The 21,156-nt window shown below is 44.9% G+C and overlaps 2 protein-coding genes across 7 annotated transcripts in view; both read left to right on the top strand.

Annotated features, from left to right (window-relative positions):
- Nucleotides 1-4,902, top strand: part of PLEKHA2 (pleckstrin homology domain containing A2) — a 91,502-nt gene extending 86,600 nt beyond the window's left edge. For all 4 annotated transcript variants that reach the window (XM_023214510.2, XM_023214509.3, XM_023214511.3 and 1 more), the window contains one exon: nucleotides 751-4,902. In XM_023214510.2, the coding sequence (XP_023070278.1) occupies nucleotides 751-1,113 (363 nt within the window). In that variant the 3' untranslated portion in view covers nucleotides 1,114-4,902. The remainder of the gene's footprint in view (nucleotides 1-750) is intronic.
- A 227-nt stretch (nucleotides 4,903-5,129) lies between these two features.
- Nucleotides 5,130-20,406, top strand: HTRA4 (HtrA serine peptidase 4). Of its 3 annotated transcripts, XM_023214506.1 has the most exons (9): nucleotides 5,130-6,057; nucleotides 6,352-6,451; nucleotides 7,872-8,076; nucleotides 9,330-9,524; nucleotides 10,610-10,642; nucleotides 13,048-13,162; nucleotides 13,878-13,935; nucleotides 14,272-14,367; nucleotides 19,684-20,406. In XM_023214506.1, the coding sequence occupies exons 1-9, from the start codon at nucleotides 5,502-5,504 to the stop codon at nucleotides 19,844-19,846; spliced, it is 1,521 nt and encodes a 506-aa protein (XP_023070274.1). In that variant the 5' UTR covers nucleotides 5,130-5,501; the 3' UTR covers nucleotides 19,847-20,406. The 3 variants fall into 3 exon arrangements, 2 of the variants coding, with proteins under 2 accessions (XP_023070274.1, XP_023070273.1); XR_002732052.1 differs by lacking the exon at nucleotides 14,272-14,367 and having other exon boundaries at nucleotides 13,878-14,034; nucleotides 19,684-19,819; XM_023214505.1 differs by lacking the exon at nucleotides 14,272-14,367.
- The last annotated feature ends 750 nt before the right edge of the window (nucleotides 20,407-21,156 follow it).

Below are 21,156 nucleotides of genomic sequence, written 5' to 3' on the forward strand. Positions count from 1 at the left end.
GTCACTTCCTTTCTGTTGCACAGTGTCAACTCAGAGATGAATTCCCCTCGGGCAGGCATGTCTTATTTGGTGATGTAGGCAAGCATCCCTGTCCCAAGATGCAGCTGAAGCCTCAGGCTGTCTTGCTTGTTTTTCTCATTCTACTAATTTGGGTACACATTTTTATTTTTCTCTTTTTGGTTGTGGGAGGATATGAGGTAGGGTTGGGTAGAGAAATGGAATTTCTTTTTCTTTTTTTTTTTTTTTTGAGACGGAGTCTCACTCTGTCGCCCAGACTGGAGTGCAGTGGCACGATCTCAGCTTACTGCAACTTCTGCCTCCCGGGTTCAAGCAATTCTGCTGCCTCAGCCTCCCAAGTAGCTGGGATTACAGGCACACGCCACCACGCCTGGCTAATTTTTTTGTATTTTTAGTAGAAATGGGGTTTCACCACGTTGGCCAGGCTGGTCTCAAACTCCTGACCTCAGGTGATCCGCCCGCCTCAGGCTCCCAAAGTGCTGGGATTTCAGGCATGAGCCACCACGCCCGGCCGAGAAATAGAATTTCTGATATGTCCTGCAAGTCTCACTGCCAGGCTGACCTTGACATATCTGGAGTGGATCCCGTTGACCGTTTTTCGTTTTTGTAGGCAAGCGTCCCTGGACCTATGAGGTGGTGGTCCTGGTTGGGTACTCTTCCTGGGACTCTGGGATAAACATTGTCTGAAAAGCCCTAACTTTGTTGTGTCTTTTTCTTCCTTTTTTTTTGTAGGAAACGTCCTTTTCTAGATCCATTTCTTTGACCCGACCTGGAATTTCCAGCCTTTCAAGTGGGCCCAACTCTATCCTGTGCAGGGGGCGGCCACCTTTGGAGGAAAAGAAAGCCCTCTGCAAAGCCCCGTCTGTGGCCTCCTCCTGGCAGCCCTGGACGCCTGTCCCCCAGACTGGGGAGAAGCTGCTTACCGCTGGAGAGACTTCAGAGGACTCTCCGTTCACGCCTCGTCCTGGGGAGGGCAGCACTGCTGGGGTGCTGCCCAGCTCCAGGATAAGGCACAGATCAGAGCCCCAGCACCCCAAGGAGAAGCCATTTATGTTCAACCTTGATGATGAAAACATACGGACCTCTGATGTGTGATGGAGCACAGTGCCGTGGGAGGGAGGGAGGGAGGACTTGAGAGAAGGAGGCTGTGACTCAATTTCTCTACCTTATTGGAGGGTAGTCAGAGGCCTTTATGTCACTCATATTCCTGTGGATGTTCTTTGGGAGGGAGGGGCCCATCCAGCTGGCTGTGTGTGTGTGTGTGTGTGTGTGTGCGTGATATCAGTGCAGTGTATTTAATTTGGGGAAGTCACTAGGTTAGACCTGTAGGCATACTCCGTGGAGAGGAAGCTATCTATTCTATTTTAACTATTCCGAGGTCTTCCTGGAGAGGGATTATTTTAGCAGTTCCTCTCCAGAGGGGGCTGGAAGCCCAGTTTCACCACTGACCAAGTTTTATTTCCTTGTCCTTGTTTTAGTTGTTTCATTTTGTTTTCAGTCCAGGTGCCTCGCAGCTCTTTTGGAATGGGCCAGCATTAGTCTAATCTTAAGCACTGTGTGTTTTGTACCCTTGCAAACTTGCTTTCTCTTTCTTCTTGCTGTTGCCCTTTGAATGAAGCCTTGTGTGCTTGCATGATCAGACCCTGTAATAGGATGAGTTTCCATGTACTTAACATGACGAGATACAAAAAGAATCTAGAGAGAGAGAGAGAGATTTTTAATGAAAGAAGCTTGGCATAGAAACATTGATTTAGAGGTTATGAGTTGCTGGCCAGAGATTCCTCAGATAAAAGAGCCTAGAAAATTGATTGTTGGGTGGGCGTGGTGGGTCACGCCTGTAATCCCAGCACTTTTGGGAGGCTGAGGTGGGTGGATCACCTGAGGTCAGGAGTTTGAGATCAGCCTGGTCAACATGCTGAAACCTCGCCTCTACTAAAAAATATGCAAAATTAGCCGGGCATGGTGGTGCAGGCCTGTAATCCCACCTATTCAGGAGGCTGAGGCAGGAGATTCACTTGAATCTGGGAGGTGGAGGTTGCAGTGAGCCAATATCACGCCATTGCACTCCAGCCTCAGCAACAAGAGTGAAACTCCATCTCAAAAAATAAAAGAAAATTGAATGTCCCACCCAAATTTTAGGGCGTACCTCCTTCCATTTGACAAAAAGATACTATTTCCAGTGTCCCTGGGAGAATTCTTCCATCCAATTTATATGGTGAATTGCTGCCAGCATTCAAAGGAAGAGAGAACTTAGCTTATTTCTGTCAGTAACTTTTATCAGCTAGATCAGTCAATTGTATTTTTAAGTTAAAAATTAGTGACTAGAGGAAGAGACTAAGAGAATTATTTTGACCTGAGTAAATGCTCTCCTCTTCGTCTGTCCAAATCTAATGCAGAGGTGAAAACACTTGATGAGAAAATCCTTAGTGGCTTGAGGGGAATCATGTTTCTTTGAGGACATGTTGTTTCCCTGAAGTCTGTGTCACACTGAGAACTTTTTCTGACTGCACTGCTTTGGAGCTATTCATTTAAATTGAGTTTGGCCTAGTTGTCCTGGTATAAAACTGGACATCCACACTTTCCCTCTTTCTCTCCCTTCCGTCCCTTCCTCTGCCTTTCCTGCACACGCTGGTGTGCTTTTGCCCTCAGAAATTCTTGGTTTGGGAGTAATTTATGAGTGATTACGACATACTTGGAGCAGCATGATTTCAAGAAGCCATTCCAAATTCTTATAGCTCCTTAGCTCCGGTTTTACTCTCATAAGTTCCCGAAGAAAATTCTTCGGCTATTCAAAGAAAGCACAAAATATGTGATGTGGATCTAATGAAAATGGAAACTTGTGAGATCTCTTTAAATATTCCCTGACTCACGGAAAAGATGTCCTCTTTTGGTGTTTATATTGTGAAAATCTACCCGTTTATCTCTGTTTCTCTTTTCTTTTAAATAAATTACCTGATAGATTACTATTGCTAAATTTATTGGCCATTATAATAAGCTGATTTCTTATTCAGCAAGATCTCTTTTGAGAATGTATTACATTAAACATATTTAGAATCCATATGGTATTATCCTGACAAAGGGAAACGAGGACACTAAGATTGTCAAATGGAAATCTTGTCAATTGGCAAACACTTGGGAATTCCACGTTAGGGCATTGCTTGTTTTTAATTTTTAAAAGACAGGGTCTCACTCTCTTACCCAGACTAGAGTGCAGTGGTGTGATCATAGTTCATCATAACTTTGAACCCCTGGGCTTAAGCAATCCTCCCATGTTAGCTTCCCAAGTAGCTAGGACTACAGAGTTGTGCTACCACGCCTGGCTAATTTTTAATTTTTTTGTATGTACAGGGCCTGGCTATGTTGCCCAGGCTGGTCTCAAACTCCTGGGCTCAAGTGATCCTCCTGCCTCAGCCTCCTAAAGTGCTGGGATTACAGGTGTAAGCCACTGCACCCGGCCAGAACATTGTTAATGTAGTTCAATATGAGATAAATTATTATCTTCAGTGAAACAAGCTCTGAAACCTTTCTCATTCCTAAATTGTATTTCAAACTTCCTATTTTGTTGATATTTCTTAACTTCTGGCCAATTTTAAACCATAATATTTTAATGTGAACCAAAGATGGTACGTATTTGACCAAAGCAGTTAGTTTTAAATGTATAAAATTGAACCAAATGGAAAAAATAGGGTGGGGATGCAGTATAGATTGGTGACTAAGTGCATAGGCTCTGGAGTAAATCTGAGTTTTTTTTAAACGAACTAAAAAATGTACTGCATTTTCTTTGTGGAATAAAAGCCTTGCCTGAGTTGTGCTCTTTTCATAAGGCTTTTGAAGTGGTCGTGACCTACTGTGTGTAACAGTATTTCAGGTGGTCTTCCCTATGGCTGAATAATGCCATCCATTATTCTTTAACTTTTATTTTTAGAAAGAGTGTTTCACTCTGTCATCCAGGCTGGAGTGCAGTGGCCTGATCATGGCTCACTGCAGCCTGGACCTCCTGGGCTCAAGTGATCCTCCTGCCTCACAGCCTCCCAAAGAACTCAGATTATAGGTGTGAGCCACCACACCTGGCCACCATCCATTACTTTTGAAAGCTTCAAAAGACTTGCTTACTCAATGTCAGCTGATGGTTGATAAAAATAATTTGGCCTTTAGTGTTAAGTGAGTCATCATAAAGCTATTGAGCCGTGTATTATGGAGATTGATGTCAGGTCAGAATATTGGAGTTATACATCTATTTCTGAGTTGAATACTCAGCTCCCACGAGAAAGAAAGTAGTTTTAAGGTCCAGCTTCTTAGTCTACTTGAAGCAAATGTTTTTTTCTTTTCTATTTCTGAATATAAATATACTCTTATATGGGCTAAAAGGACCCCATGAATAAATAGCAGGTTCAGTAGTTGAGGGGTAGAATTTAGTAGGTTTGTTTTCAGTGTAAATCAGATAACATATGTGGAGGTCACAGCATTTTGGAAATTGAGTGTCCCCAAGTGAGCTTTGTTTATAAACTTTAGACATGTCGGAAGTGGACAGGTTTGTTAAATCTTGTCTGCCAGCATCCTTTTCTTCCTTAGTTCCTTTTCCCTCTCTGTGTTATTGCCTGCAGCAGCCAGTGCTTCATACTAGATAGAGTTCAGATAAAGCAATGTTTGGCAAAAACATACTGTTTGACCTCCTCCCCCTCTGCTTATGAAGGGGTAGCATGATTCTGTGTTTTAAAGCAGTGATGTTTCAGCTGTGAAATGCACTCGCAGTAAGCACTAGGCTGAGTGCATGGAAACTGTTACGCTTCTCATTTTATGTGATCTCCTAATTGGTATGTAGCAAAACTTTTCTAAAACTGTTTTGTGGCTTGTTTTGTAATAAAACCATGTGAAATACTGAAATATGGCCATGTGCTTTTCTTTTTTTTGCTTTTCTTTTTTTTCTTTTTTTTTGAGACGGAGTCTCGCTCTGTCGCCCAGGCTGGAGTGCAGTGGCCAGATCTCAGCTCACTGCAAGCTCCGCCTCCCGGGTTTACGCCATTCTCCTGCCTCAGCCTCCGGAGTAGCTGGGACTACAGGCGCCCGCCACCTCGCCCGGCTAGTTTTTTGTATTTTTTAGTAGAGACGGGGTTTCACTGTGTTAGCCAGGATGGTCTCGATCTCCTGACCTCGTGATCCGCCCGTCTCAGCCTCCCAAAGTGCTGGGATTACAGGCTTGAGCCACCGCGCCCGGCTGGCCATGTGCTTTTCTAATACTGACCTTCTGACCACGGGTGGGTGAGCTTTCTTATCAGTCTGCCCCCATTGTCGGTTTTAGGGATTTCAGGAGGTAGGTTCCTCCTCCGGGTAGGGCTAGAGACCTTCCCCTCATTGCCTGGGGGAGAACCTGGCTCCGGGGCGCGGACCGGACGGGGCGGGTGGTAGGGGATGTACGGGTGTGTGTGTGGAGAGGTATGCCAGGCTCTGCCCCTTAAAGTTTGGGGGCCGGCGGAGGCGGCGCCATGGCCGGGAGAAAGTGTCTCTCATTTAGGAGCGTTTGCAGGTCCAGAGTGAAGTCACTGAAGAGTGGAAGCGAGGAAGGAAGGAGCAGGATGATTAGACCTCAGCTGCGGCCCGCAGGGCTGGAACTATGCCTCCTGCCGGGGCTGCTGTTGCTCCTGGTGCCGGTCCTCTGGGCCGGGGCTGAGAGACTACATACCCAGCTGGCCTGCCCCGCGGTCTGCCAGCCCACGCGCTGCCCCGCGCTGCCCACCTGCGCGCTGGGGACCACGCCGGTGCTCGACCTGTGCCGCTGTTGCCGCGTCTGCCCCGCGGCAGAGGGTCAAGTCTGCGGCGGAGCGCAGGGACAGCCGTGCGCCCCGGGGCTGCAGTGCTTCGAGCCGCTGCGCCCCGGGCTCCCCAGCACCTGCGGTTGCCCGACCAAGGGAGGGGCCGTGTGCGGCAGCGACAAGCGCACGTACCCCAGCCTGTGTGCGCTCCGGACCGAAAACCGTGCCGTGCGCCGTCTGGGCAATATCCCGGCCGTGCCTGTGCAGTGGGGGAACTGCAGGGATACAGGTGAGCCGCGGGGGGCGCGGGTCACCTTCTAACTCTGGAGGAGCGTAAAGGAACAAGACCTCACTGAGACCGCACAGTTCGCGCAGGGTCCTCCTGCGTCATTTGCCTCCTGGATTCGACCCCTCTCTGTTCCTGATTTCCTTTCCTCCGTAACTGGGGCTCTTTACCGGCTGCTACGTGGATTCTCCCTCACCATGCACCTTTTGAACACTGACTTGCCTTTAACATTTTTCCAACTAGGATAGCAGGTCTGGCTCGCTCGAGGCGTAATCTTGACCCAGTATTTCTTCATAGGGAGCAGAAGGGCAGGCCCGCTCAGGAGGAATTACAACTTCATCGCCGCGGTGGTGGAGAAGGTGGCGCCATCGGTGGTTCACATTCAACTGTGGGGCAGGTAAAGGAGGAGGAGGAAGACCTCCACTGTCCCAGCTAATGGTTTCTGCGTGCCTACCTACTCCAGACCCTTCGCAAGCGTCATTTAATCCTAAAAAACCAGTGAGGAAACTGAGACGTAAAGAGGTTGAATAACCTGTTCAAGGTCATTTAACCAAAGAGCAGAGGCACAAGGATGACTTCCAAATCCGAGCTCCCCCTGCCTACTTCGGTGGCTGGTGCTTTTGCCCCTCCTGCCACAGACAAAATTTAAGGTCAGATGTAAGAGCTAGTAGGCATTTTCTTTTCTTTTTTGAGACGAGGTCTTGCTCTGTCGCCAAGGCTGAAATGCAATAACAGATCATATAGCTCACTGCAGCTCCATCTACCAGGCTCAAGTAATCCTCCCACCTCAGCCTCTGGAGTAACTGGGACTATAGGCAGGTGCCACCACACCCAGCTAATATTTGTATTTTTTGGAGAGACAAGGTTTTTTTATATAGCCCAGGCTGGTCTCGAACTCTTGGACCCAAACGATCTGCCACCTTAGCCTCCCAAAGTGCTGGGATTATGGGTGTGAGCCACCACATCCAGCTTAGTAGGCATTTTGGTTGTGTTGTTGCTCAGCCCCCACTTTGGATGCAAGGAAATCCAGACCCAGAGAGCAGGGTTAATTTGTCCTATGTTGCGAGGCCAGTTGGTGGCAGAAACTAAGCCAGAGTCAGAGCCCTTTGATTCTCTCCTACCTGGGTCCTTGATACTGTGGTACGAGGCTCACTTTTGCCTCTAGTATGAGGATTGGGTTCAGCCTTTTCGCAGCAGAGAACCCATGGGCTGCTACACTAACCAACTCTGAAGAGGCAGTGTCCCTGGAAAAGGAGAGCTGGAGCCAGCTCTCAACCATGCTCACAAGAGATGGCTGGGGCCCTGTGCGTGCCAAGTCCATTGATACATGAAGAAAATTTACGCATAGCCAGGGAAAAGTGAAATGTCTGAGAAAACTGTGATGGAAGTCTGGGCATGGTGGCTCACGCCTGTAATTCCAGCACTTTGGGAGGCCGAGGCGTGTGTATCACCTGAGGTCAGGCGTTCGAGACCAGCCTGGCCAACATGGTGAAACCCCATCTCTACGAAGAATACAAAACTTAGTCAGGCATGGTGGTGCATGCCTGTAATCTCAGCTACTTGGGAGGCTGAGGCAGGAAAATTGCTTGAACCCCGGAGGTGGTTGCAGTGAGCCGAGATTGTGCCACTGCACTCCAGCCTGGGCAACAGAGTGAGATTCTGTCTCAAAAAAAGAAAAAAAGAAAAAAGAAATAAAGAAAAGAAAACTGTGATGGAGGTATGTTTAATAAGACTGAGGTTCCCGTGACTCTCAGATGATATGGCTGTATCCCCTAACTTTCTTGCCCTCTGTCTATACTATTGTCTTGTGGAGACAGGTTACTTCATGGCAGCATGCCTGTTCCTGTGTACAGTGGCTCTGGGTTCATAGTGTCTGAGGATGGGCTCATTATCACCAATGCCCACATTGTCAGGAACCAGCAGTGGATTGAGGTGGTGCTCCAGAATGGGGCCCGTTATGAAGCCGTTGTCAAGGATATTGACCTTAAATTGGATCTTGCGGTGATTAAGATTGAACCAAATGTGAGTATTTCAGGGCTGAGTCAGAGTCTGCATATTTGGGGATTTTTATCTATTTGCTAATATTTTCTGCCCCACTACACTCTCACACCACATCTTTTCTGTCAAATGTATGCTTTTCTCTGGTTTCTTTCTGTACTTTACTCCTTCTTATTTGCTTCAATGCCTTTCTGTATGTCCCTTACCTTTTCTTTTCTCTTTTCTTTTCTTTTCTTCTCTTCTCTTTTCTTTTCTTTCTTCTTTCTTTTTGAAACAGTCTCCCTCTGTCACCCACGCTGGAGTGCAGTGGCTCAGTCTCAGCTCACTGCAACCTCTGCCTCCTGGGTTCAAGCGATTCTCCTGCCTCAGTCTCCTGAATAGCTGGGATTACAGGTGCCTGCCACCATGCCCGGCTAATTTTTGTACTTTTAGTAGAGACTGGGTTTTACCATGTTGGTCAGGCTGGTCTCAAACTCCTGACCTCAAGTGATCCGCCTGCCTCGCTCTCCCAAAGTGCTAGGATTACAGGTGTGAGCCACTGTAGTTGGCCTCTAACTGTTTCTATTAACTATCAAGCAGTCTTTTTTTTTTTTTTTTTCCTCCTTCAACTCCTTCTTCAACAAACCCTGCTTCAGGGAAAATTATTCCTCTATTTGTCTTAGGATATCAGAAATTACTGCAATGGACTCAAAGTTGCTAAGGAATACTTTGAAGTCCTTACTACACATAGTACTCATGGTGTGCATATCAGATATATTGACATGGTGTTTGAGAGCTTTTTAGAATTCAGTCTCAGCCTTTACCCACATAGATGTGCTGACTCAGAATCTGCATTAACATAACATCCCGAGGTGATTTGCACGCACATTACAGTGTGAGGAGTGTCACCCTGGGTGATCTTCTTTCTGTTTGTGGCTTATTCACTTTGACTGTTAAGCTTCGAGCTGGAATGGTGCTGTGTAAATTGCTAATGTCAGTTTATGTTCATCGGTGACTTCACTGTCTGTTTACTAATAGTAATTTCTACAAATTAATTGTTTTAGATCTTAGAAATGACCCTAGTCATCTTAACAATTGAGAACTTCACGGTAGTTGGACTTTGAGGAAGAAGTAGAAGGCAGTCATAGAAGCTGTGTGAGTGGGTGCTTTTCAGGTGATAAGGGCCAAGGTGATAGAGACAGCATCATATATGTGTTAGACACACACATTGGTCAATTCTGATCTTAATTTGTTCTTTACCCTTTCTGTCATCCTCATGCCTCTTTGGGCACGTGCAGGCTGACCTTCCTGTGCTGATGCTGGGAAGATCATCTGACCTTCGGGCCGGAGAGTTTGTGGTGGCTCTGGGCAGCCCAGTTTCTCTGCAGAACACAGCTACTGCAGGAATTGTCAGCACCAAACAGCGAAAGGGCAAAGAACTGGGGATGAAGGATTCAGATATAGACTACGTCCAGATTGATGCCGCAATTAATGTAAGTCACTTAGGACAGAGGTGCCCAACCCGTGGGCTGTGCACCAGTACAGGTCCATGGCCTGTTAGGAACTGGGCCGCACAGCAGGCGGTGAGCCACGGGCGAGTGAGAATGACTGCCCGAGTTCCACCTCCTGTCAGATCAGTGGCGGCATTAGATTCTCATAGGAGTGCAAACCCATTGTGAACTGCACATGCAAGGGATCTAGGTTGCATGTTCCTTATGAGAATCTAACTCATGCCTGATGATCTGAGGTGGAGCAGTTTCATCCCAAACCACCCCTCTTTGTGGAAGAATTGTCTTCCACAAAGCCAATCCCTGTGCCAAAAAGTTTGGGGATTGCTGACACAGGAGGCCTATCCTCGGATCACACAATATTGGCAGTTCAGTGAGAAGAATATGTCAGAGTGAACTTTGGCCTTTTGGGAATGTCCAGGTTTGGTTAAATCGCTGTGGGAGGAATGGAATGCCACTTTGTTAAGATCTGTCCTGTTCAATGTGATAGCTGGCATCCATGCCATTGGGTGGTCTGTTGTGGAGGCCACCCTTCCTATAAGAAGGTGGTGGTCCCTTGACCAGGCATGGTGGCTCACGCCTGTAATCCTAGCACTTTGGGAGGCCAAGGTGGGTGGATCACGAGGTCAGGAGTTCGAGACCAGTCTGGCCAACATGGTGAGACCCCGTCTCTACTAAAAATACAAAAATTAGCCGGGCATGGTGGCGGGTACCTGTAATCCCACCTACTCAACAGGCTGAGGCAGGAGAATCACTTGAACCGGGAGGCAGAGGTTGCAGTGAGTCGAGATTGTGCCATTGCATTCCAGCCTAGGCAACAGAATAAGACTCCGTCTCAAAAAAAAAAAAACAACAAAAAGGGAGAAGGTGGTGGTCCCACTGCTATAGTTCTTTACCTACACTTACTTTGGTATTGGTGATGATAGGGGCACAATTTTGCCGGCCTGAGGGGAATAGGAGCTTACTAGAGTGGGCTGCTTTTGGTAAACTGTTTTGGGAGCTATGTATAAAGGACAAGGGGGCATGTATTCATTGGCTTCACTGATGTCTTTTTCAAATTCCGCTTTTAGCCTGGGAATTCTGGTGGTCCTCTGGTGAACTTGGTAAGTGATCACTCTCCTTGTTGCTTCATGTTTCCTCTTAACTTTCAAAGACTTTATTAATTCCAGGTCAGGGGTGGTGGCTCAAGCCTGTAATCCCAGCACATCTGGGATGATTGCTTGGGGCCAGGAGTTTGAGACTAGCCTGGGCAACACAGCAAGACACTGTATCTACAAAAACAAAAACAAAAAAGGACTTTACATTTTCCATGATGCTGACTCGGGTGCCACTCTTGTGTAGAGAGCTGTGGAATGGTGCTTTTCTGTTCTCGGACCTTAAATCAGTAGTTAGAAAAAATTCAAGCTTGTTATCCTGGTGTGTGATCTCATTCCACTGAGAACACTGGGGTTCTAGCTCTGGCTTCCTTTGAAATTTCTCTCTTCCCTGTGCTTTCTGTTTTCATTGGCTAGTTACCAAAAGCCCTGGATTATATATATATATATATATATATATATATATTTATTTAATAGAGACGATGTCTCACTATGTTGCCCAGGCTGGTCTCAAACCCCTGAGATCAAATGATCCTCCTGCTTCGGCCTCCCAAGATGTTAGGATTATAGGCATGAGCCACCACACTGTGCCAAAAGCCCTGGATATTAAACCCAGGTTTATGCCGAATGACCAGCTTTACTCTGAATTGTAGATCCTTGAAGACCCCCTGATGCTGCATATGAAGAACTATCTCTCATTTAAAAATGCTAATTACATAATGTCATCTGCCCAGGTTTTTAGTCTTGACCTCTTGACCTGCTTATAGATGAGAGAAAAGCCACAACCAGCACTCCTGACTTTAAGTGAGCTGCCTGCCTTGGCCTCCCAAATACATTGCTGTGTCATGTATTCTTAAATTGTATTCCATGTCTCTTTCTAGTTGCTCAAATACATGTGAAAACCTAAAAGAGTGCAGTGCTTTTTGACATATAGCATGTGATCATCCTTTCTGAGTCCCTTCGCACTGATTGCTTTTGGTTCCTGCTTAAATATTACATTTGCTTTTAGAATGAATTTTATGCAAAATGATTTTTTTTTTTCACTCATAGCATTGCATGTCATTTTTGTTTGTTTTGTTCCTGCCTTCTCCATTAGACAATGAGTTTACTAGAGCAGGGATGAAATGCAGAATTTCAGGCCATACCCCAGACCTACTGAATTACAATCTGTAGTTTAACACAATCAGAAATCTCTTTTCTGGCTGGGTACAGTGGCTCACTGCTGTAATCCTAGCACTTTGGGAGGCCGAAGCGGGTGGAGTCAGGAATTCAAAACCAGCCTGTCCAACATGGTGAAAACCCATCTCTACCTAAAATACAAAAAAAAAAAAAAAAAAAAAAAAAAAATTAACTGGACATGGTGGCATGCGCCTGTAATCTCAGCTACTTGGGAGGCTGAGGCAGGAGAACCGCTTGAACCCAGGAGGCAGAGGTTGCAATGAGCCAAGATTGCACCAGTGCAACACAGCTTAGGCAACACAGCGAGACTCCATCTCAAAAAGAAAAAAAGAAAAAAGAAAAGAAAAAAGAAATCTCTTTTCTATCCTTTCCCATTACCTAAAAGGCTAAAGGAAGATGAGGTGCATAAAGAGGAAAATATTTTCTACCTCCTACCTTTAGCTTAGCAAAGCTTTGATGATCCCTAAGGTCAATTTTGCTAATTCTTCTGAATAGTTTCAATGCAGTGTTGCTGACAATCCCACAGCTTTTTACCTTTTCCATGTTTATTTTTAGTTTTGGTTAAATAATAAAAAGGCAAATGCTCCTTGTCCTTCTACCTTTGTCCAAACACAAACTGTGGCTCACTTTTAAAGTCAATGTAACTTACTAAATGAAAAAAAAGAGCACAAGAATTTTTTTTTTTTTTTTTTTTTTTGGGATGGAGTCTTGCTCTGTCGCCCAGGCTGGAGTGCAGTGGCGCGATCTCGGCTCACTGCAAGCTCCACCTCCTGGGTTCACACTGTTTTCCTGCCTCAGCCTCCCAAGTAACTGGGACTACAGGTGCCTGCCACCATGCCCGGCTAATTTTTTATATTTTTGGTAGAGACGGGGTTTCAATGTGTTAGCCAGGATGGTCTCAATGTCCTGACCTCATGATCTGCCCGCCTTGGCCTCCCAAAGTGCTGGGATTGCAGGCGTGAGCCACTGTGCCCGGCCATGAGCTCAAGATTTAAAAAAATCCTCAGCATCCTTGATCCTTTGGCCATGAAAAGAAGATAACTTCTGTGCATGTGCAGTTGCCCTTTGCCCTATAAAGGAACAGCCGTTGCTCTCTTTTGAAGAAGTACAAAGTTCGTCTCGGCCCGGTTTTCTTACCCTAAGTAACTAGCTTCACTCCTTTCTCTGCATGTTCTGGTCTTGCACTCGTCAGTCTGCAAAACTTCATGACTGAATGATGTCCCCTCCCTTGCCAGGATGGTGATGTGGTTGGCGTCAATTCATTGGCAGTGACTGAAGGAATCTCCTTTGCAATTCCTTCAGATCGAGTCAGGCAGTTCTTGGAAGAATACCATGAGCGCCAGTTGACAGGTAAAGCAAGTTGGGATTTTTTTTGTTTGTTGCCTCGTGCTTTTCAGGAACATTCAATCTTTTGTGGTGACAGCAATTTTTTTGTTTTTGTGTTTGAGACAGAATTTTGCTCGTCATCCAGGTTGGAGTGCAGTGGCGTGATCTTGGTTTACTGCAACCTCTGCCTCTTGGGTTCAAGTGATTCTCCTGCCTCAGCCTCCCAAGTAGCTGGGACTACAGGCACCCACTGCCACACCCAGCTAATTTTTGTATTTTTAGTAGAGATGGGGTTTCACTATGTTGCCCAAGCTGGTCTTGAACTCCTGACCTCCAGTGATCTGCCTGCCTCGGCCTCCCAAAGTGCTGGGATTACAGGTGTGAACCACCATGCCTGGCCCGGAGACAGCCAGTGACTACTGGGTCACTCACTTGTACGCAGCTCCTATAATGGTGATTTAAGCAGCACTGTTTGGGGGACTAGGCACAAACCAAGCATGAGTTGTACCCAGAAATATTTGGATTGAGCAAATGTGGAAATGAAACCTAGGGGCTGGAGGCAGGAGGTGGGTGGGAGGAGTGTAGTGCTAATGACAAAGGTTCTCTGAAGCCTGTGTTTCATCCAAGTAACCTGAAAGGACAGCTATGATGGCAAAGAGATCCTGGGACATGGGTGTCTTTTAAGCTGTGCTAACAGGAAAGAGGTTTTGTTATAACACATCCTAACTTTCCTTTCTAGGAATGGCGTTTTCAAATAAGAAACATCTGGGTCTGCAAATGCTGTCCCTCACTACGCCGTAAGCATATGTTTGAATATGTCTGGGTTGTTTTTCAGAGGCAAAAACCATAGCTGCACAGTCTTAACAGAAAAGCTGAGCCACTTGGACCACAGCCAGGTACTCTTGTGACCCTAGGCCCTATCTGTCTCAGCGTATGTATCTGCCTCTGCCTGCATCAGCACAAACTATACATAGTTTATTTCATTGTGGCTGTGTTTTATAATGTCCAGTGGTTCTAGGCTTTGGGATAGAGGCTCAGCACGAACCGAGAGAATGACTGTGATTAGCTTGATGGAATCTTCCTTGGCCTTTGTGAGCCTAGAGCAGAACAGAGTATCTTCTCACTTCTCTTAGCCTTAGTAAAGAATTGAAAATGCATTATCCAGATTTCCCTGATGTGAGTTCTGGGGTTTATGTATGTAAAGTGGTGGAAGGAACAGCTGCTCAAAGGTAAGTGAAGTGAAGGCCTTTGTCATCTACCTTTGCTTTTTTTTTTTTTTTTTTTTTTTTTTTTAACCTTTGCTTTTACTAGATGTGTGCCATGGTAAAACACATGGGGGATCCAGACTTGATCTGTCCAATACAGTGGCCACTACCTACATGTACTGAACACATGAAGTGTGGCCGGTGTGACTGAGGAACTGAATTTTGAATTAAATTAAGTTTAATTTAAATAAAAAAACCCAGGCCAGGCGCAGTGGCTCACGCCTGTAATCCCAACACTTTGGGAGGCCAAGGTAGGCGGATCACCTGAGGTCAGGAGTTTGAGACCAGCCTGGCCAACATAGTGAAACCCCGTCTCTACTAAAAATACAAAAATTAGTGGGTATGCCTGTAATTGCAGCTACTTGGGAGGCTGAGGCAGGAGAATCGCTTGGACATGGGAGGCAGAGGTTGCAGCGAGCTGAGATCACACCACTGTACTCCAGTCTGGGCAACAGAGCAAGACTCTGCCTCAAAAAAAAAAAAAAGATATTGTCATTGTGTAGTAGTATATTGGGGTGTGTGTTATTTCAAGTGGATTTCAAAGACATAGGAAACAGAGTGTAAAATAACTATTTTAAAAATATCACGTTACAATGATAATATTTTGGATGTATTGTGTTAAATAAGATATATTAGTAAATTAAATTCATCTGTTTAAAAATTTTTTAAAATGTGGCTACACGAAAATTTAAAATTACATATGTGGCTTGCACTGTTGTCTATAGGACAGTGCTGATTTACACTTGGGTACTTATAAAGGCTTTTTTTGTATTTTGGGAGGGAGGTGGTTCTCTATAGTCAAGAGTTCATGTTATGAGTTAATAGCATAAGTTTAAATTAATTTGGCTAGGAATTCCCAAATCTATCCTTTCAATATTAATAGTTATTACTTAATAACTATTAAGTGATTAACACCTATTAGGTATTAGTAACTATTAACTATTCATTAATAGTTTTTTTTTTCTTTTGAGATGGAGTCTCACTCTTGTTGCCCAGGCTGGAGTGCAATGGTACAATCTCGGCTCACTGCAACCTCCACCTCTCAGGTTCAAGCGATTCTCCTGCCTCAGCCTCCCAAGTAGCTGGGATTACAGGCACCAGCCACCATGCTTGGTTAATTGTTGTATTTTTAGTAGAGAAAGGGTTTCACCGTGTTGGCCAGGCTGGTCTCGAACTCCTGACCTCAAGTGATCCACCCGCCTTGGCCTCCCCAAGTACTATGATTTCAGGTGTGAGCCACTATGCCCGGCCCATTAATAGTTATTATTAAGAATGGGAAGAATTTAAAGTGTTAAAGGTTTGGGTATATATTTTAGGTTTTTTTTTTTTGAGACTGAGTTTCACTCTTGTCGCCCAGGCTGGAGTGCAATGGTGCAATCTTGGCTCACTGCAAACTCCACCTCCTGGGTTCATGAGATTCTCCTGCCTCAGCCTCCCAAATAGCTGTGATTACAGGTGCCCGCCACCACGCCCAGCTAATTTTTGTATTTTTATTAGAGTCGGAGTTTCACATTATTGGCCAGGCTGGTCTCGAACTCCCGACCTCAGGTGATCCACCTGCCTTGGCCTCCCAAAGTGCTGAGATTACAGGCACGAGCCACCGCGCCTGGCCATATTTTAGGTATTTTAAAACAAATTTTTTGGCTGGGCATGTTGGCTCACCCCTGTAATCCTAGCACTTGGGGGGATTGACGTGGGAGGATTGCTTGAGCCTGGGAGTTCGAGACCAGCCTGGGGAACATGGTGAAGCGCTGTCTCTACAAAAAATAAAAATTAGGCCAGGTGCCGTGACTCAGGCCTGTAATCCCAGCACTTTGGGAGGCCAAGGTGGGCAGATCACTTGAGGTCAGGATTTTGAGACCAGCCTGGCAAACTTGGTGAAACCCCTTCCCTACTTAAAAAATATAAAAATTAGCTGGGTGTGGTGTCGCATGCCTGTAATCCCAGCTATTTGGGAGGCTGAGGTCGGAGGATCACTTGAACCTGGGCAGCAGAGGTTGTAGTGAGCTGGAATCACGCCCCTGTACTTTAGCCTAGGCAACAAAACGAGACTCCATTAAAAAAAAAAATTAGCCAGGCGCGGTGGCTTGCGCCTGTGGTCCCAGTTACTTGGGCAGGTTGAGATGGGAGGATCATCTGAAGTCTGGGCTATAATGAGCTGTGCTCATGCCACTGCACTCCAGCCTGGGCAAGAGAGTGAGACCCTGTCTCAAACAAACAAGCAAAAAAAAAAAAAAAAAAAAAAATAAACTATAGCAAAACGCCACAAAACCTACGTTTTTATTTGAATTCTGAATGACAATATCAGAGGCCAGCACTAAGACCTGTGTAATAAAGCAAAGGCTAGAACAGCTTCCAAAAGAAGGTTCTCCAGCTGATTTCACTGTTGTTTCAAAACATTTAATACTAAGTACTGAGGGAAGAGGTGCCTTGTCCTACAAATATCATTCTCCTGGGCTTCTCTGTTGTCCTTCTTCCTTCTTCCTTCTTCTTCTTCTTCTGACAGAGTCTCGCTCTGTCCCCATGCTGGAGTGCAATGGCACCATCTCGGCTCAGTGCAACCTCTACCTCCTGGGTTCAAGCGATTCTCCTGCCTCAGCCTCCCGAGTAGCTGGGACTACAGGCGTGTGCCACCATGCCTGGCTAATTTTTGTGTTTTTAGTAGAGACGGGTTTTCACTGTGTTGGCCAGGATGGTCTGGATCTCTTGACCTTGTGATCCGCCTGTCGTGGCCTCCCAAAATGCTGGGATTACAGCCGTGAGCCACCGCGCCTGGTCTGTACTTCTTTATTATCCCTTCTCATTGTTTTTATTTTTCAAGAGCTCAGTAATCTGTTTAGATTATGGCACCACTTTCACTGGGGCTTTCCCTCTAGTGAAATCAGAGGGCACACTGTTCAGCATAGCAGTCATAGGTCTCATGATACTAAATTTGGCTTGTCCCTGGCTTTTCTGGACTTTTCTCATTCCTGCTCTGCTCCACTCTTCCCCCACCTCCTTATTTTTAAGTTCTGGTTCAAGACCAAAGCTATTTCTTTCGGCTAAGTCCTTGCTACTCAGAATGTGGTCTGCAGACCAGTATCATTAGCTCAGCAGGGCTTGTTGGAAAGGCAGAATCATAGGTCCCATCTTTGATCCACTGAATCGGAATCTGCATGTTTAACAAGATGCCCAGGTGATTCATATGTATGTTAAAATGTGAAAATTAGTGCCGGAAGTTGCTGATGAACAGAAATCAGGACTGGGCATGGTGGCTCATACCATGATGTGGGAGGATCATTTGAAACCGGGAGTTCGAGACCAGCCTGAGCAACATAGTTTCTAAAAATAAATAAACAAAATAAACAAAATCAGCTGGGTGTGGTGGCAGGTGCCTATAGTCCCAAATACTTGGGAGGCTGAGGCAGGAGGATCACATGAGCCCAGGAGTTTGAGGCTGCAGTGAGCCATGATTGCACCACTGTACTCCAGCCTGGGTAACAGACTGAGAGGCTGTCTCAAACAAATCTGTTCTTTCTGGCTTTCACCACCCTATACCTAATAATAATGATAATTACACGATTATCTGGCACTTACAAAACTTTTACTATATCTCAGGCACTATTTGAAGTGTTTTATTTTTATTTTTATTTTTTTTTGAGACTGAGTTTCGCTCTTGTTGCCCCAGCTGGAGTGCAATGGCGTGATCTCGGCTCACTGCAACCTCTGCCTCTTGGGTTCAAGCGATTCTTCTGCCTCAGTCTCCCAAGTAGCTGGGATTACACACCTAGCTAATTATTGTACTTTTAATAGAGACGAGATTTCACCATGTTGGCCAGGCTGGTCTCGAACTCCTACCCTCAGGCAATCCACATGCCTGGGCCTCCCAAAGTGTTGGGATTACAGGTGTGAGCCACTGCTCCTGGTCTATTTGAAGTATTTTATACAACTGTTTGTGCTCCCAACATTTTATGATATAGATATTATTTTACAGAGGAAGCAGCTGTGGTACAAAGAGGTTCATTAACTTGTAGAACGCAGTAAATCAGGGAGCAGAGAACAGGGATGTGGGCCCTGGTTGAACCCTTCTATTATCCTGCTTTGGTGGTTGCTTTTTTGTTTCTGAGAGGCAGAGTGATTTAGTGGCAAGAAGATGGGTTCCCAAGTTTGAAAGACCCAGGATGAAATCCCTCTCACAAGTTGCATGACACAGAAAAAGATCATTTGTCCTGTCTGAGCCATAGTTCCTCATATTTGGTGCATAGGTTATTAGTAATAATTTGCGGGTTTCTTTTTCTCTTTTCTGAATCACGGGACTAGTATGAATTAAGTTGTCTATAAGTTCTTTCTTTGTACTTACTGGTCCTAAGTCATCCTCCTAAACTGTCCTTGTTCTAAGGTTATTTCTTGATTTTAGTTTTATACTTAAGCGTCTCTTCACATCCTCTTGCATTAAACTTCTTCTTTTTAAACTCCACATATCTTGATCAAACAACATTAACATTCTTCCATTTCTATCAAATGGTGTCTCCTGGAGTCATTTGCTGTTCCTTTTTCAGCCTATTTTTACCAAATCACTGGCATGGCTATTTCTGTATTGTAGTGTTTTGTATTTGGAGCTGGTTTTTGCTTCTAGAATATATAGTCTATGTGAAGCAATTAAGTTGAAGGCAATAAAGTCACAACTTTGGGGAAAAGGAGCCTAGAGCCAGAGCTTGAAATATTTAGACTCAGAAGGTTGGCGGGTTTTTGATTTACTGGAAGTAGAATTCCTATAATGCAGCTCAGCATCCTTCCCAGCTCCATAAGCTGGTGAGCCGGGTGGCGGGGTGGGGGTGGGGGGCGGGCGGCTGGGGAAGATGGGCGAGTGGGCTGCCAGAATCAAACTGAGCTGAGTTTAAGTGTCTGTGAGAAAACATAGCACTTGGGCTTTTCACTTTGGCTGCTAAAGCTGGGAGTATGTTTGAAGTTCACAGAGGTCAGGGACTGATAGAAATTAAAAGCTAAACTCCCCCTTCCAAACCAATTCCAAAAAATGGGAGGAGTAAACTTCTCACATGATTCTGATACGAAATTAATTTTATAAAGGTAAAGGTAAACTGTCTAGAGGACAGTTGTCCTCTAGGGATGTTTTTGCAGCATGTTTTAGAATAGCTTTACGATTTGGAAGGATTGAGGCTATTTCTGGTTTGTATGCTTAATGCCAGCAAAATAGTGCCATTAAGACAGAGATATTATAGATGGGGATAAGTAAAATTCTTCTTGTAGTTTCATGGTTCTCTTTTTTTTTCTCTCTCTCAGCTCTGGATTGAGAGACCATGATGTAATTGTCAAGATAAATGGGAAACCTATTACTACTACAACTGATGTTGTTGAAGCTCTTGACAGTGATTCCCTTTCCATGGCTGTTCTTCAGGGAAAAGATAATTTGCTCCTGACAGTCATACCTGAAGTAACCAACTAAATATCTTGTTTTAAAGTGGGATTATCTACAACAAAAAACAAACAAACAAAAAAAACCACTTATATCACCTGGTTTGGAGATGTGCCAAACATGGCAAGAGGTTTTTGGATCTTCTTCTTATGAAGAAAAATGGATGGTATCAACCCAAGTGCCCATCAATGACAGACTGGATAAAGCAAACGTGGTACATATACACCATGGAATACTATGCAGCCATAAAAAGAACAGTCCTCTGCAGGGACATGGATGGAGCTGGAAACCATTATCCTCAGCAAACTAACACAGGAATAGAAAACCAAATACTGCATGTTCTCACTTATAAGTGGGAGCTGAACAATGAGAACACATGAACATAGGGAGGTGAACAACACATACTGGGGCGTGGCAGGGGGTAGGGTAGAGGGAGGGAGAGCATTAGCAAAAATAGCTAATGCATGCTGGGCTTAACACCCAGGTGATGGGCTGATAGGTGCAGCAAAGCATCATGGCACACATTTACCTATGTAACAAACCTGCACATCCTGCATGTGTACCTCAGAAATTAAAAATAAAAATAAAAATAAAAATGGTAATCTGTTGTGAGATTACAATTAAAAAAATAAAAAAATGGAGTTTGAAACACATACACATATTCAGGGATCATTAGGTTGGGGTACTATGCTGTTGCTAAGATGCCTATGTCAAGTGGAAGAAGAACACAGTGCCAGGAAATCTGGGGGAACTGATAACATTTTATTAAAGGTAAGAAACAAATAAAAGACAGGCAGTTTCTAATTTGACCTTGAGAGGACACTGTAGTATTTTAAACCTTTATAGCCATAAACTAGATATAATACACACATATACAAATAGATCTACCAAAATTTAAGAAACAACCTGAATAAAGTGCAAAGGCAATCAATTGTTAAATAATACTCCTTTAATCCATCAGGTTTTCTGGTTGTATCACATTTGGCCAGGTTTGTGGGTAGATGGATGATGGGTGTCATTTAAAAGTCAAATGAAAACTGGTAATTTTGGATTGTCACATAGGAATATTGATGATTCTCAGCACTCTAGCAGCGAGAACAACTTTTGTCTCCAGCAGCTTTTCTGGCTGTAAGAAGGGCATCTTCAGTAGTTTCTAGTCTTTTTCCCTTTTAACTAAGTTCTCACCCTTGGCAACATAAATGACTTCAAGCCTTGGAGCTGCAAATTTTTTTTTTTTTGGGGGGGAGACAGGGCCTCACTCTGTTGCCCAGGATGAAGTGCAGTGGTGGGATCTTGGCTCACTGCAACCTCTGCCTCCTGGGTTCAAGTGATTCTCTTAC

The sequence above is a fragment of the Piliocolobus tephrosceles genome, chromosome 7, assembly GCF_002776525.5.
Source record: "Piliocolobus tephrosceles isolate RC106 chromosome 7, ASM277652v3, whole genome shotgun sequence".
Classification (NCBI taxonomy): Eukaryota; Metazoa; Chordata; class Mammalia; order Primates; family Cercopithecidae; genus Piliocolobus; species Piliocolobus tephrosceles.

Bases quoted from the DNA above. Each gene is read 5' to 3' on its own strand.
- HTRA4 (XM_023214506.1), top strand. From the start codon at position 5,502: ATGGCCGGGAGAAAGTGTCTCTCATTTAGGAGCGTTTGCAGGTCCAGA. The intron at 6,058-6,351 runs GTGAGCCGCGGG...ATTTCTTCATAG, and splicing joins GGGGAACTGCAGGGATACAG to GGAGCAGAAGGGCAGGCCCG. The intron at 13,936-14,271 runs GTAAGCATATGT...CACTTCTCTTAG, and splicing joins ATGCTGTCCCTCACTACGCC to CCTTAGTAAAGAATTGAAAA.